Source organism: Corylus avellana, chromosome ca2, assembly GCF_901000735.1.
Source record: "Corylus avellana chromosome ca2, CavTom2PMs-1.0".
Lineage (NCBI taxonomy): Eukaryota > Viridiplantae > Streptophyta > Magnoliopsida > Fagales > Betulaceae > Corylus > Corylus avellana.
Genome location: NC_081542.1, coordinates 34,420,880 through 34,441,109, shown reverse-complemented (window position 1 = coordinate 34,441,109; position 20,230 = coordinate 34,420,880). Strand labels below are relative to the sequence as shown.

Genomic DNA, 20,230 nt, shown 5'->3' with positions numbered 1-20,230 from the left:
AAACTATGGATCAGAGAAAAGATAAGCAATGTATTCAGTTTTGGAGGGTAAAAAGAAGTTACCGAAATAGTGGAAGGGGACCCCCCTTTTATAGACATCGGATTGTACCTGTTCTTCTAACACTGTGGACTTTTACCGAGAGTCTACGTGTCAACAATATATTGGGGAACATCAAATACGATATTAATTCAGATATGTTTACTATTTCCTGAGGGTAACACTCGGTACCTGCCTCAGGCTCGGCTAACTGAGCCTGATAACCGAGTGTTGTTAATATAACTTATACAAACCTAAGTTTGCCGAACATGAGTTTATTTTGAACAGTAAAAATGACCGAGTGTTAGGAATGGGTTGGCAAGTTCGCGCTAGGCCCAACCTAGCCGAAATATGACCCAACAGTTACCTCCCAATTTCCTTTTCTAACAGAATAAGGAAATTACATGTAGAAAACCGAGTGTAGGTCAGTTTTCTATAAGCTCGGTTTTGACTTTTGGCAAAATGACGCGAATTAGCTTTTTGAAATTCAAACTTTCAATTTTTGAATTTCAAAAGATAAAAACTGAAGCGTTTGGGATGCTTACCTTTGCCTTTTCACGAGCCACGCGTCAGATTTCTGGTGGTTTTACTCCTTTTGTAGTAGCCACGCGTCAACTTCTGCACCGAGAGAGAAATGAAGAGACGTCGCTTCGCCGAACCCTAGTCCCTAGGGTTCTTTTAATGTGCCGGTTCGGTTTCTTCGAAAAAAGTCTTTAAAAGGCCTCCTTCTTCTTCATTTAAACCCCACTGTTCTATTTCGCAGAAGCCGTTGTTGCTCTTTCGGCGTTCTATCAATCTTCTTCTTTCTTCTCAACTTGGTATTTTCTTCATTCAAGCCTTTCTTGATTTCATCCTTCCTCTGTTTGAACGTTCAGTCAAGCACTTCTGTTTGAGCGTTGCCTACACATATTCCAACAAGGACTTACTTCCATCTTTCGTTTCATATTCCTCTGCTGTCGATACCTGATGAGTCTTAGGGTTGAAGACGTTCCCAAGGAACTTGGCGAATCACACCCGGCTACTTGGAAATCAAAGTTAACCGAACTTGATGAGCCGAAAATCCATGAAGACTGGCAAATCCTAGACTCGGTTCAACTGCGCTTCGACACTGACCGTGTTGGAGCGATAGCGGATGCTAACAGCAATGAAATTTGCGTATACTTGGAGATTTTCCGAGCAGGGCTGAGACTTCCTTTTCCGAGGGTAGTTCGGGAGCTATTGAGTTACATTCAGATAGCTCCCCACCAACTAGCGCCGAATGGCTGGAGGTTATTCTTTGCCAGCATGATCGCTTGGCCGAGCATCCTTGGGGCAGACTACCCTCTTACAGTGACGGAATTTCTAAAAATTCATCAACTTACTAAATGCCTCAAAACCAGGTACCTGTTCACCTTCCAAACCCGAAAGAAATATAAGCTTCTCACTTTTCGATCTACTTATCTGAGTAAGAAAGGATGGAAAGACGAATTTTCTTCATCCGAGGTGACTGGGAATTTGCAACTTCGGAAGTAATAAGGGATCCGAGTGTCCCTCGGGAAATTACTGCTCCGTCGAATCGAGGTATGAACCGAGCTTAGTTTTTACTTATTTTCATCTCTTTTTTTTTTAGCAAAACTAATCTTAAACATGCTTCCAGGTCAACAGGAACCAAATCTGACCATCAGTGAAGACCAGCATGTGAAGGATGTGAGTCGGCAGGCCGAGCTCAATCCATTAAAAATGGATTATGACGTTGTTATGACCAAGGAGAATAAGGCACGGTATCTATGGACCCCGGCACCTGCAAGGCTGATAGAAGCTGTAGAAGCTATTCCGCCGAGAGTTTCAGTGACTGAGGCGCCGAGAAGGCCGACAGTTAAAGCTGCCGAGTCTTCCAAAGGGAAAGGCAAGAGGAAAGTTGAAGATGTTCCTCTGAAGAAACCCTCGGCGAGGCCGCCAGTTAGTGCAAGAGTCTCGCTAACAATTGCTGATGAGCCTGAGGGTCCCAAAATCTCCTCTCCAAAGAAGAGCAAGAAACGAGTAAAGACCACTGCGGGGAAGAATAAAAAGAAAATTAGGGCTGCCGAGGATAGCTCGCAGACAGCTGGGCTCGTTGCTGATCCCGCATCGGAAGGGGTAATAGCACACTCGGTCGATGTACATGAAGAAATGGGAAACGGGGGTGCCAACGATCCGAGTGCCCTTGAGCCTGAAGTAACTGCTCCCCACATCAGGGCATACTCCAATGTCCTTGGCGGGGTAAGGGAGTTCCTGAATAGGCAGAATAAGTTGGCTCAGGATGCCCTTTTTGCAGAGCGAACTCCCCCACCTTCTTCTTATACACGGCTAGAGCTGAAGTTGCCGCTTCTGAAGCTCTGGAAGCCACTCCATCCTCGGCTATCCCTCCTTCTTCTACTCCTGCCGAGTTTGTACTGATAAACTCTTCTGATTCTAAGGAAGAGGATCCAGTAGCTACTAATTGGATTCTTGAAAAAGTGGTCACACAGATGGCTCTAGAACGACCACTTGATGCGATTCACCCTGATCTAGCTGAGGCTGGAGGCACATCCATGTACCTTGAATATGTGCATGCCGAGTCTGTAGATGCTGGAGCCCAAGATGTCAATGAGGTTGCAACTGCCGAACCTTCGATTGCTGAACCTGATAGTGGTTCGCAAATGGCTTCAGAGCCTATGGTCACCGAGCACGGAGTTGCTGAAGAAGAGGTTGGCTTGAAGTTTCCAATTGATGAAGAATCATCACATCTTGGAGAGTCATCCCAACCTAAAAAAAATGAAGCACTGAGTGCGGCCCTGGAAAGTCCCTCTAAGCCACCAACAAACGTTTTTATGGAGAACCTTGCCGGGTCTTCGAGGATGGCTGATTCCTCTGCAGAGCGCACACCTGACCCCATCTTCTGGACTTTCAGGGAACCCCTTTCTCGGTTAGGGGATAGGTGGCTCGAGAATCCCTTTGCTCTTTTGGCTAGTGCAATCCCGGCCAATAATCCAGTGGAAGTCAGCACCCAAGTCCCGAAGGAAGTGATGGAACATATGTTGTACCATCAGTTCGAGGTAAATATATTCCCACTCACTCGATTTCTGATAGTAATATTTGTTCTAAAACTTTTTTCATTTGTAGAGGTCAATGAATAGCTTGAACTACTACCTTCATTTTAGAAGGTCTGTTGAGATTATAGCTCGGGACGCCGAGGATGTCAAAATGAAGCTTGAGGAAGCTGAGCTGAGATAAAGCGGTTAGAATCTCAAGGTGCCGGAGTTATTTCTCGATCTCAGGAGTTGGAATCTGAATTGGCTGTCAGGAGGATAAAATACGAGAGTTTATTGGCTGACTTCTCGACCCTTGAGGAGGGAGCAACTCGGCTCAAGAAGAGCTTTGACGAAATCTCGGCATTGGAGCCTGAAAGTACCAAAAAGAAGCTTGAAGATGCCGAGGCTGAGCTAAACCGAGTTCAAGAGATGTCTACTCAGCAACGGAACAAGCTCCTCCTTGCTAAACAGCAAATTCAAGATCTGGAGGCTCGGTGCTCTCAAAATCTTTCCCGAATTCGAAAACAAGGAATCCAGGGGATTGCTGAGAGAGCCAGGAATAGATAGTTGCTTATCGATAATTCAGCCCTGGCCGATAAGGTGGCTTCCTATAAAGAAAAGCATGCTGAGGCTGAACTTCAATGTCGAGCCACTGTGTCTCGAACTAATCAAGTTTCAGAAGAGCTGGAAGCAGCTCAGAGATACTCAGCCATTCAGTGTACTAGAGCCAAAGTGGCTGAGGGAAAACTGAAAGTGACTGAAGAGCAGCTTCTGGCCTCAGAGAAAAGACGAAAGTCGGCAAAGAAGAAAGCCAAAGCTGCCGTCAAGAGGGCTGAGGGTTTTAAAGGGAAATTCCTGCGAGCTAAGGAGCAAGTCTTCAGATATAAGGACAAAGCTCGGAATTTTTACAAACAGCTCTCCTTCGCCTCCTGGGCCCGAGACTATGGTTGGGGCACAGGTTTCATCTCAGGTTTCGAAACATTTCGCAGCTGGTCGAAGAATCCTCCCGAGGGTGTCGACCTTAACACCATCAAACCTGAAGATGTTCCTCCCACTGCAGAAGCTATTTCAAAAATTGCCATCATCGGCCAGGAGCAGATGCCTGATTGTAAAGGTATCACCATATTCGGCTTTGACCCATTCGCTCGAAGTCCGATTGGAGAATCTTCTAGTGCTGCTGAATGTTCTGAGGCTGGAAAATCTTCATCTGTAGACTCGGAACAATCAATAACTGTGTCTGATGAAGAATGGGACCATGCTTCTTTTTGATTTCCTAAGTGTAAATACCGAGAGAACACCTCTCTCTTGTATCTAATTATCCAAGCTTGTAAATGAAAGAAATTTGTTTTTGTTCTGAGTCTTTCCTGTGAACTACTATCAATTTTACACATTAATATCGATTCTTCATACTGAGAAAGCTTTAGTAATTTCATAATTTCATGTTATATATACCCCCCCGATTCCCATAAGTTATGAATGTAATTTATACTGATGGGAATCTTAATGAGGTGTAAAAATTTGAATCGTGTGTAAATTTGATTCATACTAATATCGCAGCGTGCTGCATGTTTGACCGAGAATGCGTTGCTTGTGAGTAAATGACGTTCAAGCATGATATTTATATATTTTGCTTGAGGAAAGTGCTTGATATGAAGGCTTAATGCTCGGTGGGTGCCGTAGTTGTAGAGATGTTTGTAAACTTCATCATCGGGAAAGTGCCTTAGTGATGTTTAGCCGAAATACGTTCGGGAACTTCTCCGGCTATATTTCTCCGAAGTAGAACCTTTGAGTAAAGGTTAAGTTTGGAAAGCGCTTCGTTCAGCTATATTTCCGAACTCTTCCTTGGGAAAGCGCCTTAGTGATGTATTGCCAAGTTACGCTCGGGAAATTCTCAGGCTATATTTCGCCGAAGGGGAACCTTTGAGTAAAGGTTAAGTTTGGAAAGCGCCTTGTTTAGCTATATTTCCAAACTTTTCCTCTGGAAAACGCCTTAGCGATATTTCACCGAACTAGGTTCGGGAAACTATCTTGCTATATTTCGGGAAACTATCTTGCTATATTTCGCCGAAGGGTCGGAAAGTGTTATAAATACTTTTCCAAAAGGTGACTCTCGGAAAAGCATTTAGCTATAGTTTCCGAGTGTAGCTTAAAGAGTCTTGTTGGCTGCTAAGCTCGGCATGCATTGCGTGCTCGGACGTTCTTCTTCCTCTGGAAAGCGCCTTAGCGATTTTTGACCGAGCGAAACTCGGTAAATTCTCCAGCTATGTTTCACCGAGGTGGAACCTTTTTGAGAGAAAGGTTTACGTTTGTTTAGTGAAAGTGTCTTAGTAAGAGCATATCAAGTGATGCTCGAGAATTCTATGGCCATTTTTCACTGAAGGTTTTCAGAAAGTGTTTATAAGCATATTTCTAAAGATTTCTGCATGATTATAACCTCAGAGGATATTTCATTAATATGCATCTATTTAAACATAAAAAGAATACAACAAAAGTGATGCTCTGAGAATTATAATTCTATACAAAATACTTCTTAAGATGTTCAGCATTCCATGGTCGTTGGAGTTGTTTTCCTTCAGGGTTTGTAAGATTGTAAGCTCCCGCTTTGCCACATTTGATCACCTGGTATGGTCCTTCCCAATTTGGTGCGATTTTTCTCTCGGTTGCATCTTTGGTTGCCAGAGTGACTTTTTTTAAAACCAAATCTCCAACTTGGAAGCTGCGATGTTTACCCATCGGTTGAAATACCGAGCTACTCTCTGCTGGTATGCAGCCATTGTGACTTTAGCCTAATCTTGTTTTCCTTGTAGTATGTCCAAATGTAACTTTAGACCCTCGCCGTTGAAATTGGGGTTGAATGTATCCACTTGAAAACTCCCTGATCCGATCTCGCCAGGGATTACAGCCTCGGTTCCGTAGGCTAAGGCGAAAGGAGTTTCTTCAGTCGGAGTCCTTCTGGTTGTGCGGTATGCCCATAGAACTTCGGGAAGATTTTCTGCCCATCCCCCTTTGTGCTGATCGAGCTTCTTCTTCAGAATCATGAATATGGTTTTGTTAGTCGCTTCTACTTGTCCATTTGCTTGAGGATGTCCCGGGGATGAAAAGTATTGCCGAACATGAAGTCCGGAACACCAATCTCGAAAGGACTCACAGTCAAATTGTTTTGCATTGTCCGTAACAAAGGCATGAGGAATCCCATAACGACAAATGACACTTTTCCAAAGAAATTTCTCGATGTTCTTTGCAGTAATATTCACCAGAGCTTCGGCCTATGCCCACTTGGGGAAATAATCAACAGCGACTACAACGAACCGAACTCCCCCTTTGCCTGTAGGTAATGGCCCTACTAAATCCACCCCCCATTGTGAAAATGGACATGGCGAGGAAACCGAGCTAAGTGCTTCAGGAGGTTGCTTGATAACGTTGGCAAAGCGCTGACAACTGTCACAAGTTTTTACCATGTTTATGGAGTCCTGGTTCATACTCGGCCAAAAGAACCCTGCTCTTACCGTTTTATGTGCTAAAATGCGGGCTCCCGAGTGACTGCCACAGATTCCTTCATGAATCTCCCGAAGGATATAATCACCCTCTTCTTTAGAAACACATTTAAGAAGAGGTAACATAAAACCTCGTTTAAAAAGAGCCCCATTGACCAGTGCGAACCGAGCAGCCTTTCTCTTTAACTGCACCGCCTTCCTCTTATCTCTTGGCAGAATTCCCTTTTCGAGGTAACTAACAATTTCTTCAACCCAAGCAGGCATGACTTCGATAGTTAAAATAAAAACCTTCTCAACGATGGAAGGTTGTTGCTGAATTTGTACTATCTGGTCGGCCTCCCCTACTTCACACTCGGTTGAAGAGCCTAATTGGGCTAGATGGTCTGCCTTCTCATTCTCTTATCTTGGAATTTTAACAATGCAAAACTTTTTGAAAGATTTTTGCATACCTTGAATTTTGGATAAGTAGAGCTTCATCTTGCTGCCCTTAGCCTCAAACTCGCCGCGAATGTGGCTGACAATAACTTGAGAATCACTCCGCACCTCTACAAACTCTGCCTCCAGCTCTTGGGATAAACCGAGTCCAGCTATTACAGTTTCATACTCGGCTTTATTGTTAGTAGTTTTAAATTCTAATCTTAATGAACTCTTCAACTCTCTTCCATCCGGTGTGATCATCACGACCCCAGCTCCGCCATTTCTTTTGGAAGATGAACCATCCACATAAATTACCCATGTTCTCTCTTTTGGCCAATCCTCCTGGTCTTGGATGTTGGTGAATTCCGCCACAAAGTCTGCTAGAGCCTGACCTTTAACAGCATTGCGTGAAACAAAGTGAATGTCGAATTCACTAATCTCAATCGCCCAGTTGACTAACCGACCAGACAAGTCCAACTTCCGAAGTACTTTCTTCAATGGATACTCGGTCAGGACATTAATTGTATGAGCTTGGAAGTATGGTCGGAGCTTCCTGGAAGCAATTACCAAGGTGAAAGCAAGTTTCTCCATCTGTACATATCTCTCCTCGGCGCCTTGCAACGCTCGGCTGACGAAGTAAACTGGCTTCTGAACCCCTTCTTCTTCGCGAATCAAAGCCGCACTAACAGCAATTGGCGATACAGCTAAGTATAAATATAATACTTCTCCAGGAACAGCTCGGCTGAGAAGAGGTGGACTGACCAGGTACCTCTTAAGTTGCTCGAATGCCTGTTCACATTCTTCAGACCATTCGAAAGTCTTGCGCAAAATCTTAAAAAACGGAAGACACTTATCTGTAGACCGAGAGATGAACCTGTTCAAAGCTGCGATTCTCCCTGCCAATTGCTGAACTTGCTTTACATTTTTTGGAGATTGCATATCCAACACCGCCTGGATCTTCTCTGGATTGGCTTCAATTCCTCGGCTAGACACCATATAACCGAGGAACTTCCCAGATGAAACTCCAAATGCACATTTCGTAGGATTAAGCTTCATCTTGAAACGCTTCAATATCCTAAATGCCTCCTGCAAATCTGTCACATGATCTATCCATAGCTTGCTTTTGACTAGCATGTCATCAACATAAACCTCCATGTTCTTCCCGATTTGCTCTTGAAACATCTTGTTTACCAGCCTCTGGTAAGTTGCACAAGCATTTTTTAAACCGAATGGCATAACTTTATAACAGTTTAAGCCTCGGTCGGTGATGAAGGCTGTTTTTTCTTGATCAGATGGATGCATGAGAAGGCATCCATGAAGCTCAGCAACTCATATCCTACTGTTGCATCAATCAAAGAGCTGATATGGGGTAATGGAAAAGTGTCCTTTGGGCAAGCCTTGTTAAGATTGGTAAAATCTACGCACATCCTTCACTTCCCAAATGACTTTTTAACCATCACTACATTGGACAACCAATCAAGGTAATGCGTTTCTTCAATAAACTGGGCTTTCAGAAGTTTGTCGACCTCCTCAGCAATTGCCATGTTTCTGTCGGGAGCAAATTTCCTTCGCTTTTGCTTTACTGGTTTAATTTCTGGATTAATGTTCAAATGATGAACAATATCCTTGGGATGAATCCCTGGCATGTCTTCAGGAGACCATGCAAAAACTTCGAGGTTTTGCTGGAGAAACCGAACAAGGGCCTCTTTAACCCTAGAAGTTAGTTGAGAACCGATTTTGACAACTTTTCCCTCAGCTATAGGTACATCAATTAATAGCTCAGCTGGCTCCTTTCTCAACTGCATCATCCGCTCATCACCGAGATTGCCGATCATCAAAAGTGCTGACTTTGGGCATTTCTTCAAAGACGTATGGTAACACCTTTTGGCAACAACTTGGTCTCCCTTAACTTCGCCGACTCCCTCAATGGTTGGGAACTTCACTTTCAAGTGGTAGGTAGAAGTAACTACTCTCAATTGATTCAAAGCTGGACAACCGATGATCATGTTATAAGCTGATGGTCGGTCGATGACCAAAAAATCTACCATGATAGTGGATTGCCTGGGAGCGGTCCCTGCTGTGACTGGAAGAGTAATCAACCCAATGGGTTGGACACGTTTACCTGCAAATCCTATCAATGGTGACAGGAAGGGTTTCAACTTCTCTTGGCCAATGCCCAATTGTTAAACAACTGTCCAATAAACAATATCAGCCGAGCTTCCATTGTCTATCAACACTTGGTGAACGGCATGGTTAGCCACCGTTAGAGTTATCTCCAATGCATCATCATGTGGCATCGAGACTTCTTTTGCATCTTTCTCCGAAAATGTTAGAATACTCAGTTCTTGTTTCTAGATTTTGGAGGGTTTTTCAAGCACTAGGATTTCTTCCATTCTTGCCTGCTTGGCATAAGCCTTCCTCGCCGAGCTTGATTTTCCTCCACTAGCATGGCCTCCCGAGATGGTGCGAATCTCGCTAATTATTGCTTGGTTCTGAGGACTCTGTTGTTGATTCTGCAAAACCCTCGGTTCATCACGCCTCTGCCTCTGATTGCGTGATCGATCATTGTTCTGTCCCGAATGCTGACCCTGACCATCCTGGGTGCTCTTCCCTTTGCCATTTTCCTCAGCTAAGAAATTCAGCAACTTTCCATTCCTCTAAAAATTTTCAATCTCGAACCGAAGACTGATACAATCCTCGATTTGATGCCCATGATCATTATGATACTCACAAAACTTCTGTGTATTGCGGTTCTAGGGAAGAGACTTCTTCCTTCCTGGCCATCGGAAGCTTGGATCGTTTCTAACTTCCATGAACACTTTAAAAACAGTTGTATTCAGGGGTGTCCACCCCACAAATTGTTGATGCTGATTTGGCCGAGGCTGTAGATCAACCTTCTTTTCCAGAATCTTAGGATTTTGGCGGTCCTTCTTTTTCTTCTCGACAAAAACCCTCGATTTCGTCATAACTGGCTCAGCAGCAGGTTTATTCTCGGCAGCTTTAGATTTCAGCAACGTTGAGATAGTCTCTTCCTGGTTAATGAACTCCTCGGCTTTGCTGTTGAATTGTCGCAAAGTTCCTGTTTTTGGCCTTTTGGACAATTCGGCCATCAGAGGCCCTTCAGTCTGTATACCGTGCATCAATGCTGAGAGAATGGTTTGCTCGTCAGTACTTTCTACTGTCAATTTCTCCCGATTGAACCGTAGCAGATAATCCTTCAAGGACTCGTTCTTTCCTTGCACCAGGGATAATAGATATGCTGGATTCTTCTTTCTTCTTCGAACGGCAAGAAATTGTCCTAAGAACTGCTGCCCAAGATAATCAAAATTATCAACAGATTTAGGACTTAGACTCCCAAACCATTCTTTGGCAACTCCCCTTAAAGTTAACGGGAAGGCTTGGCAAGCGATTTCGTCAGGAGTTTCATGAAGGATGATGTGAGCTCGGAAGCTTTCCATATGGTCGGAAGGATCTCCACTCCCGTCATATTCGCCAATTCGAGGAACCTTAAAACTACTAGGCATTGGAAACCTCATCACCCGATCAGTAAAAGGTAAATTGGTGTGTTGCATGAGATCCTCGGTGGGGGACCAATTTTTCCCATTTTTGATTAAGAAAGCCATCTTTTCAAACTTCTCCTGGAGATCTTTAACGTCTTTATGCACGGCAGCCTCCACAGGCTTGTCAAAATGTGACCGAGCATGACGAGAATGGCTACACTGGGAATGACTATGGTGAGTTTTGGCGTGACTGGACTCGCCATGGTGTGACTTACCACCAAGCTGTGAACTTTTGGCGTGCTTTGGGTGAGTTTTTGCTTTGGTCTGAACAGTATGAGGATTTCCTCGTATTGAACTTCCAGCGTCTTATTGGGTTGATTGATGCTGAGCTGATGTTGGTGGATCCCTAAAGGACTCCTCTCGTCTTCTCTTCTGTGCCGAATCTTCTCTAGGAGGCAGCCTAGAGGCGATCTCTTCATTCTGCTTTCTCATAGCCTCCACAGATTCGGCTATTCGCTTCATGAAATCTACCATGATGGCTGTTTGGGGATTTGGATCGTGTGAGGTTCCGGGTACATCCGGTTGGATGATTGGGATAAGATGTGGAGATGTGCTGGGGTGTGGGGGTGTGTTCACCATATCGGAATATATGAGATTAGTAAGAACTGATAAAAATCGTTCCCACAAATGGCGCCAAACTGTTTGAGCAGTTTTCCGAATGATGACGTAGGAAAGGGTCTTGTGTAATACTTGATAACCGAAGGTTAAATTGAGTATGAAAGACAAAGAAAAGGGATCAAAGCTGCCGGCGTTGTCCGGCCAGAGAAAGCTCCGATGCCTAAGTTAGTCACAGTGTTTAAGAGAAAAATGAACTTGGAAACTATGGATCAGAGAAAAGATAAGCAAAGTATTCAGTTTTGGAGGGTAAAAAGAAGTTACCGAAATAGTGAAAGGGGACCTCCCTTTTATAGACATCGGATTGTACCTGTTCATCTAACACTACTGTGGACTTTTACCGAGAGTCTACGTGTCAACAATATATTAGGGAACATCAAATAGGATATTTATTCAGATATGTTTACTATTTCGTGAGGGTAACACTCGGTACCTGCCTCAGGCTCGGCTAACCGAGCTTGATAACCTAGTGTTGTTAATATAACTTATACAAGCCTAAGTTTGCCGAACATGAGTTTATTTGAACAGTAAAAATGACTAAGTGTTAGGAATGGGTTGGCAAGTTCGCGCTGGGCCCAACCTAGCCGAAATATGACCCAACAAAGGTTCTTGTCCATGTCATACAACCAATTCCAGCATCATATGCGTAAGCCATACAAGAACAATTCTGCAAGCAATTGTTCCTACATTGTTCATCATCGTCAGCTGACCAATCTGCCAAGTCTGCCACTTTCATCGTCGTCAGCTTCAAAAATCCATCTATTTTGCCATTCTTCACCCTCTCACACTGCAAGGGTGTCCTCCTCACACACCGACGACTCCAATTTCCTCTATTCCATTCTTGTGTATTCTTTGGCTCAAACCCCCATAAACAGCTGCAAATTGGTGAATCCTGTGGATTACAGCTTCCAAATGCCCCACACTTGCCAAAAACATCGCACTCTGTCTCCAAAGCTGACCACACGACCTCCCAATTCTCCCCATTGGCGGAATATTTCTCCTGTAGATTTCCTTGCGCATTCAAGACAAAATTTGTTGGAAAAGTCTCCCCCGTAAAGGAAAAAGATAAATAGAATGTTCCTTCTTTGTCATCTACAACACTAAATCCATCAAGAAATACAGAGGTCATATTCTGTACTCCAATAAAGATCCGGCTGTTCCATGGACCACTCCGCCAATATAGGCTACCGTCATTCCAAATGAATACTTTTGGAAGATTACGAACAGCAATGCCGGCAGAGAACTTTCCAATTGATGGATCGGAAGGACTTTTCCATGATGTCAGCTGCACTTTCTTCCCTGTTCTAATATTAGTACTAATTTTCATCTTTTGCAAACATGTGTCAGAAGGATTTTGGAAACTCTCCCATATGATTGACCCTGTAGAGTTTCCTTGCAACACAAGGTTTCCAGAATCTAGAAGCTGGGCAGTCGAATTGGGAACAGTATTTGTTGAATTTGATGACCAAAAAACTCTGTTTTGTCCATCTAATACTACCAAATTGCCGTCATCTGATATGGTGAGAATCCCAGAGGAAGTGATGTTGAGGGGTTTGTTTCTGTTGGCAACCCATATGACAGTGGACAGAGACACGTCAGCATGCCATATCCCAACATAGCGATAGGTAGAATTTGCAGGGCTGAAAAATCCCAGTTTGAAGTGCCCGCCATTGGAGGTTATGGTTTCAGGGTCGTTGAGTAATTGGGCGGCTGTGATGGTGTCTGTGGCAGAGACAAACGCTAAACAAATGCAAGATAGCAAGACAAGAAGAGCTGACAACTTGGTATTTGGAACAAGTTCCATAGGTTGTTCTACACTTTCTGGTTGCATTATTGACTCATTGCTTCTCCTCGATCCACTTGAAGAGTAGTTTGCTGTTATTGTTTGGTTGACTAGGAATTTTCATAGTAATAAGTTGTCAGTAAACATTATTGAAATAATGTGTCATTGTTTATTGTATTTGGTGGGAGAGGAAAAATATATTATATCACCGCCTACAGTTAGTCAACTACAGATAGCATCTCAACATGATTTTCATCGTGATTCTCCGTGCTAGACAAAAATACTCTTACAAATTCGAAGAAAAAAAAAAAAAACAACGAAAAGAAAAATGGAACATGGAGTGGCCAAACCATCCCAAACTCACGCATCGAACAACACCGAAGTTAAATTCTTGGCTGAGATCGTTGAAGAGCATGCTAGACTTCTCCGAGGGTCTTGTCACCAAACATGACACCTTGATGTCGTAGATCAAAATGAAGGAATAGGTGGTCAAAACAATTCTGAAATGAAACATTAATAGAGATTTCATTCAGGATTCTCATGGAGTTGGAGTCCATGGAGATGCAAAACCACTCCCTGTCCAATCTTTTTTTTTTTTTTTTTTTTTTAAAAAAAAAAGAATTTAAGTTTATTTATTTATTTATTTTTTTAAACATGTCCACACAAAGGATGATGAGAGAGAATTCGAACTAGTGACCTCCACTTCATCAGGCATGGTCCACAATCGATTGAACTATCCATGTTGGGGAACATTGTCAATTTTTTGTAGTTTAGAGGGGACATTGACGCAATCTATAATTTAAGGGGGACAAGGACAATCATGTTGTTGTTTAAAGGAGGTATATGAACTTTTCCATTTATGTTAAAAGTTAAAAGATCACATCTCCTCTATTCTATAAATGTATTCTATTTAGGTTTTATTATCTAGTTAGTTGGTAGAACATTATATAATAAGGTGATGTATCATTGATGTTAGGAGTCAATAGGAGTATTTAAGTTCATTATAATTCCTGAGATGCAACTTCTCAAACGGTATTGTGCAACCACAACTATTTCATTAAGAAAAGAAACAGCTTTTGTCGGGAATGAAAGAAGACGGAATATTGCAATTATAGCCTTAGAATAGTTATTCCCATAAAAATATCATTCCAAGAGTTTGAATGTATTGCACCTACTTCTATTCTTGATAAAAGTTAATAACTTTTCGTAATTGAATACTTATTCCGCGTGCTATTCTACCTACCCTAATTGTATTATTTCCTCCAAAAAAATGAATATGTCATTGACATTTGATGATCTATAATCACTTGACAAACTTACGAAGCATATCATATACAACCACCCATTTTATATATAAACATATATTACGAGTTTATTACATTGGTTTTTTTTTTAATTAAAAAAAAAAAAAAAAGGCCTAATAATGTCAAGCCCATTTGGCCATCAAAGACATGCCACCAGCACCCAAAAGAACGGCCACGTAGGATTTAAGCTGAAGCATGATGCTAGCCTGCATCTTTGGACCCATGAAATCGGCGGCAAGAAGATCAACAAGAGCCATGTAGATCAAAAGGCCAGCTGATGATGCATTAAGGAGGCCCACAGTGATCAAGGAGCTAGGGCTATTTTCTTTGTACGTTTTTGACAAGGCAAGCCCCAAGGCAATTCCAAATGGGGTTGTCACAGAGAAGAAGAACACCATGATTGCCTTCTTCAAGAAGTTGTAATTTGCCTGCACAATGCAACCGCCAAGACCCATCCCTTCAAACATTTGATGGAAGCAAAGGGCTGCCACCAGACCTTTTATTGTGCATGTGTTGTTTGAGGCACCGAGTGAAAGCCCTATCACAACTGAATGAACTATTATTCCCAATTCTAATACCTGCAGGCACCCAGTAAGAGAAGTCAACGCCAATACAAATATGAGCGATGGTATTTAGTAAATTGTTATATCACTTGTCATGCAACTCATCATGCGGTAGTGAAAATCAATCATTTGATAAGCACTTGTAAACAAATAAAAAAATTCAAGGACTACTTGATCAGTTGTATGACCGTCGTATAATAGTCAACTAAATAGAATCACTCATCGTGTATATATATATATACACATTAATTTTCTTTTTTTACAACTGATGATTTAAATACTAATTTTTACTACTACATCAAGTTATATGATAACCGTATAATTGTCTATTAAATAGTATTAATCTCTATATATATAATCCTTACAAACATATATATAACATTGCGTATAAATCAATGGATTGGAAGCCAAAAATTCGAGTAATTCTAGAAATTTCTCTTGTGTCACTCAAAAAACGAGGTGGTTTTTAAAATCAACTTTTCGATCAAAATTTAATAATGATCAATCACAGGCTAAATGGTGATTTTAAGAGGCACATCATTCTTGAAGAAACACAAGAAAGACTTATAGCGTTATTCCTAAAACTCATACCATCGCGACGACACGATAACGTAGAAGTTGCGAGTCTGCAGATGTTCCTGGCTTCATTCCATGATGCAGGTGAGCATGGGAATGGCCGGCGCTAACCACAGCCATCTCATGGTCTTCGGTTGCGGCAGCAGTATCACAATCCCCGATAACTCCGGCTTTACACTTCCGGCTATAAACAGAAGTGGCCAAGGAATCCACCATCAGAGTCACTATTGCAGACAACATAGCCAGGAAGCCTGAAAACGGAAACTTGTGCCATGGATTGTCTTTCAAGCAACTAGACGACAACATGTCAAAAGAATCCGGCAAAACGTGCATGAAGCCGGTGGCAAGTATGATGCCGGCGGCAAAGGACTTGACGATGAGAAAGAGGTTTCTGTCGGGCTGTAGGGCTGGGATTGAACGTGTAACGAGGGGCAAACACACGCCAATCATGCTGGTGACAAGGATGGAGACAATGGCAATGATCTTGAGAGGCAATGCTCTTGCCTTGTCGTTGCAAGAGTTAATGGATTCTGTCCCACATTCGTCCGACACTGAAAAGGCTTGGGGGGTGAAGGTAGAGAAGAGAATGATGAAGATGGAGATGAGCTTCACAAGTGAAGTGGCCATTGACTCTAGATATTGAGAGATTGAGATCTGTTCTTGCTCACTTCATGGAGATGCTAGCTTCTTAATATAGACAAATGTGACATCATGTGATAATGTTAAAAAAACATATTGCCACCTAATCACTGAAAATTGGAATCTACAAGTGCCATTGACTCTAATTTGTTTACTTTTTTTGTTTTGTTTGTTTTTTAAAGAATGGCAGTATTCGTGCAGTGATCGTCATGACAATTAATAATGGTATAAAGAAAAGTGACATTTATTGATGTATTGTTACATTGATGTTAATGAAAAAAAAAAAAAAAATTGAGTTTCAAATAGTAGGCAAGGGGTGTGTTTTAAAAAGCATAGAATTTTAAAAGTTAAAGATAAAATTTTATTATACGCTTAACTCCATTTTGAAAATTAAAATTTTAAATTGTATGCTTTAAAATTATTATTTTTAAATTACAATTTTTGAAATGCAAACTCAAATGGACTGAAAATTTCACTGTGATTAGGTTTCAAATTAAAATTTCATTATCATTTAGTTGCAAATTTACATGATTTTGGAACAAAAAGGCAGCCAAATTCATGCTATGGTTGGCAATTCAATCAACAAGTTTTGACTCTTTCATGTACTATAAATTAAAAAATAATAATAATAATAATAATAATAATTGTTCCGTACAGCTACCTGAGCTCATGAGTTTGTTTATTGCTCTGTACCTTAGTGTAAATGTACTGTTTGTTACGATCATAGGTAAAAACAGTCCTCTTTTCGATTAAAACAAAATAAACAAACAAAAAGTAGAAGCAATACTTTCATTTACAATGTCTTTATCCTTACTTACAAAAATTAATAAATAAAAAAATGTCTTTTGTCCTTTTCCTTCACATATTTTGTCGCAAGCTTAGCTGTCAATGTGTTCATTATTTTCTCCTACCTGTAACGTCCTTAAAAATGGCATTAACTAATTTGATTTGATAGGATTATTAACAATTGCCTCAATTCAGCTAACTAGTAGGTAATTGGAGAATCACTCCTCTAACATAATCAGAATAAATGCAAAAGAAGGTAAAATCGACAAATCCGAGATATCTAGAAATAATAAAATATTCATACATTATCATGACACGGAGCTATAATTAAAAAGCAGATATTCTAATCAAACCTAGTTTATGCCAACTGAACCTCTGGCTTTTCTTAAATAACTCGATGTGGCAATATGTCACTGACCTCTTCTCATAAAGTGGTTTCCTCAAAATAGGTAACCTACACACCGTAGTAACTACGTAAGTCTAAGGACTTAGTAAGTAAATATCACAGTCAAGCATGAAATGAGCCAGTATTTATGAACGAAAATAAATGTACATTTTGAGTAAGAAAATGAATGAGGTGTTGTCTCTGTTATTACACCATAAAAGCATAGTTTTATTTTGGCAGGAAGTATGTGTAATTCCAGCGGCAATCGCCTAAGAATTTTAATGTAAAAAAAACTAATGTTTTAATAGGTTGTAACTATCATGTATGGTCTACCCAAAATATTACTCATTCTCAGTAGGGTTGGCACCATCTTGTTTTGCACTTCATAAACAAACTTTGTGTTGTGTTTGTGATATTTTTTAAATTATGTTATGCATGCTTTATTTTACTAAATGGCTTAGTTCCATAATGTTTATTTGGTGATTAGAGGTAAAACATGATCCTCATATTCTTTCAGTTTATCATGTCCTCATATACATCAACAACAAGGTTGTGTAGAACATAAACATCGTCATGTTATTGTTACAACCCTTGCTCTTTTAGCTGACAGTGGGACTCCTAAACAATTTTGGGATGAAGCTTGACTGACTTCATGCTATTACATAAATCGTCTCCCTACTCCACTTTTAAAAAATATTTCTCCATTTAAAAAATTATTTTCTATAGCTCCTAATTATCACAACCTTAAGATTTTTGGATGTGAATTTTTTCCCAATCCCTGTCCCTATAACTCTCACAAGTTTGAATTTCTTTCCAAATCTTGTGTCTTTTTATAATATAGCACAAATCATAAGGGACAACGTTGTTATCATCTAGAATCAGGTCGCATGTGCATCTCTAGAGATGTTACATTTCATGATTCTAACTTCCCTTTTCAGTCCAAGTCAAACTCTCTCAGCCCTCTCTCTGAGTCCACGCCTATCTCTATCCAGTCTGCTATAAGTTTTCAGTCTCCTCAGCCCATGTCCAGCAAAGCTCAACCCGTGTCCAGCAATACTTCAACTCAGCCCGTGTCTAGCAACACTCCCAATCCACCTCAATCACCTTCATCTTCAATTACTCCCACTCCACCTCAATTACCTTCATCTTCAATTACTCCTTCTTATCCTCCAACTGCACCCACAGCCAGCCATGAACTCCCTGAGTATATAGACACACATTGATTATCTTTGTTGGGTCAAATTTCGGCTTATTTGGGCTCAGTTCTAATTTACCGGCCCATTCCCCATACTCGGTCATTTTTACTGTTCAAAACAAACTCATGTTCGGCAGGGCAACTTTATTTGGTTGTATTGTTGACACTCGGCTATCAAGCTCGGCCAACCGAGCTTGAGGCAGGTACCGAGTATTACTCTCGGAAATATTAGAATGTCAGAAATAAATATCTTGTTTTAGTATATTGTCAACACGTGGACCCTCGGTAAGTCCGTAGTGTTAGATGAACAGGAACAATTCGATGCCTATAAAAGGGGGCTCCCCTCTCATTATTTCGGTAACTTCTTTTAACCCTCAGATTTGAATACTTGCTTATCTTTTCCTTGATATATAATCTTCCAGTTCATCTTCCTTTTGAACAACTTGACTAACTTAGGCATCGGAGCTTACACCGCCCGGACAACGCCAGCAGCTTTGATCTCTTTTTCTTATCTCATTCTCAGCTCAACGTTCGGTAATCACATATTGTGCTGGTCCCTTTTCCCACGTCATCATTCGGAAAACTGCTTCAACAGTTTGGCGCCGTCTGTGGGAATGATTTTTTATCGGTTCTTACTAATCTCTTATATTCCGATATGGTGAACACACCTCCGCACCCTGACACATCTCCTCATCTTATCCCAATCATCCAAACAGATATACCCGGAACCTCACATGATCCAAATCCCCAAACAGCTGTCACGGTGGATTTTATGAAGCGAATAGCCGAATCTGTTGAGGCTATGAGGAAGCAGAATGAAGAGATCGTCTCTAGGCTGCCTCCTAGAGAAGACTCGGCACAGAAGAGAAGACGAGAAGAGTCTCATAGGAATCCACCACCATCAGCCCGACGTCAGTCAACCCAACCAGACGCTGGAAGTACAATACAAGGCAATCCACATACTGTTCGGGCCAAGTCTAACACCCACCAACAAGAGCTAGCCAAGCATTCGCAGCTCGGTGGCAAGTCATGCCATGGCGAGTCCAGTCACGCCAAAACACATCATGGCAATTCCCAGTGTAGCCATTCCCGTCATGTTCGGTCATATCTTGATAAACCTGTAGAGGCTGCCGTTCACAAAGACGTTAAAGATCTTCAGCAAAAATTCGAAAAGATGGCTTTCCTAATTGAGAATGGAGAAAATTGGTCTGCTACCGAGGATCTAATGCAGTACACCAACCTACCTTTTACTGACCGGGTAATGAGGTTCCCCATGCCAGGTAATTTGAAGGTTCCTCGGATTGGCGAGTATGATGGAAGTGGGGATCCTTCCGACCACATGGAGAGTTTCCGAGCTCATATCATCCTTCATGAAACTCCTGACGAAATTGCTTGCCGAGCTTTCCCTTTAACTTTGAAGGGAGTTGCAAAGGAGTGGTTCGGAAGTCTGAACCCTAAATCTGTTGATAGTTTCGATTATCTTGGACAGCAGTTCCTGGGTCAATTTCTTGCCGCTAGAAGAAGAAAGAAGAACCCGACATATTTATTATCTCTCATGCAGGGAAAAGACGAATCTTTGAAAGATTATTTGTCGCGATTCAATCGAGAGAAGTTAACAGTGATGAGTACTGACGAGCAAACCATTCTATCAGCGTTGATGCACGGTATACAGACTGAAGGGCCTCTGATGGCCGAGTTGTCCAAAAGGCCAAAGACAGGAACTTTACGACAATTTAACAGCAAGGCCGAGGAATTCATCAACCAGGAAGAGACTATCTCGGCGTTGCTGAAATCTAAAGCTCCCGAGAGAAAATCTGCTGCTGATCCAGTTATGACAAAACCGAGAGT

General features: G+C 41.6%; 3 protein-coding genes across 3 annotated transcripts; all 3 read right to left on the bottom strand.

Annotated features, from left to right (window-relative positions):
• Positions 1-5,851: 5,851 nt before the first annotated feature.
• LOC132169643 (uncharacterized) lies at positions 5,852-8,212 on the bottom strand. Its single transcript, XM_059580644.1, has 3 exons — positions 7,009-8,212; positions 6,452-6,957; positions 5,852-6,331 (listed from the first exon to the last, which is right to left on the bottom strand). The coding sequence occupies exons 1-3, from the start codon at positions 8,210-8,212 to the stop codon at positions 5,852-5,854; spliced, it is 2,190 nt and encodes a 729-aa protein (XP_059436627.1).
• Positions 8,213-11,731: 3,519 nt separating this feature from the next.
• Positions 11,732-12,982, bottom strand: LOC132169642 (G-type lectin S-receptor-like serine/threonine-protein kinase At1g11330). The gene has a single exon (XM_059580643.1). The coding sequence runs from the start codon at positions 12,980-12,982 to the stop codon at positions 11,732-11,734; it is 1,251 nt and encodes a 416-aa protein (XP_059436626.1).
• Positions 12,983-14,360: 1,378 nt separating this feature from the next.
• On the bottom strand, positions 14,361-16,004 carry LOC132172814 (probable zinc transporter 10). Its single transcript, XM_059584383.1, has 2 exons — positions 15,393-16,004; positions 14,361-14,816 (listed from the first exon to the last, which is right to left on the bottom strand). Exons 1-2 carry the CDS (start codon positions 16,002-16,004, stop codon positions 14,361-14,363), a joined length of 1,068 nt encoding a protein of 355 aa, XP_059440366.1.
• Between the last annotated feature and the right edge of the window lie 4,226 nt (positions 16,005-20,230).

Bases quoted from the DNA above. Each gene is read 5' to 3' on its own strand.
- LOC132169643 (XM_059580644.1), bottom strand. From the start codon at position 8,212: ATGCCATTCGGTTTAAAAAATGCTTGTGCAACTTACCAGAGGCTGGTA. The intron at 6,958-7,008 runs GTATGCAAAAAT...TTCCAAGATAAG, and splicing joins CTACTTATCCAAAATTCAAG to AGAATGAGAAGGCAGACCAT. The intron at 6,332-6,451 runs GTTTCCTCGCCA...AAGTGGGCATAG, and splicing joins CTCCTGAAGCACTTAGCTCG to GCCGAAGCTCTGGTGAATAT.
- LOC132169642 (XM_059580643.1), bottom strand. From the start codon at position 12,982: ATGCAACCAGAAAGTGTAGAACAACCTATGGAACTTGTTCCAAATACC.
- LOC132172814 (XM_059584383.1), bottom strand. From the start codon at position 16,004: ATGGCCACTTCACTTGTGAAGCTCATCTCCATCTTCATCATTCTCTTC. The intron at 14,817-15,392 runs GTATGAGTTTTA...GGGTGCCTGCAG, and splicing joins GTTATCGTGTCGTCGCGATG to GTATTAGAATTGGGAATAAT.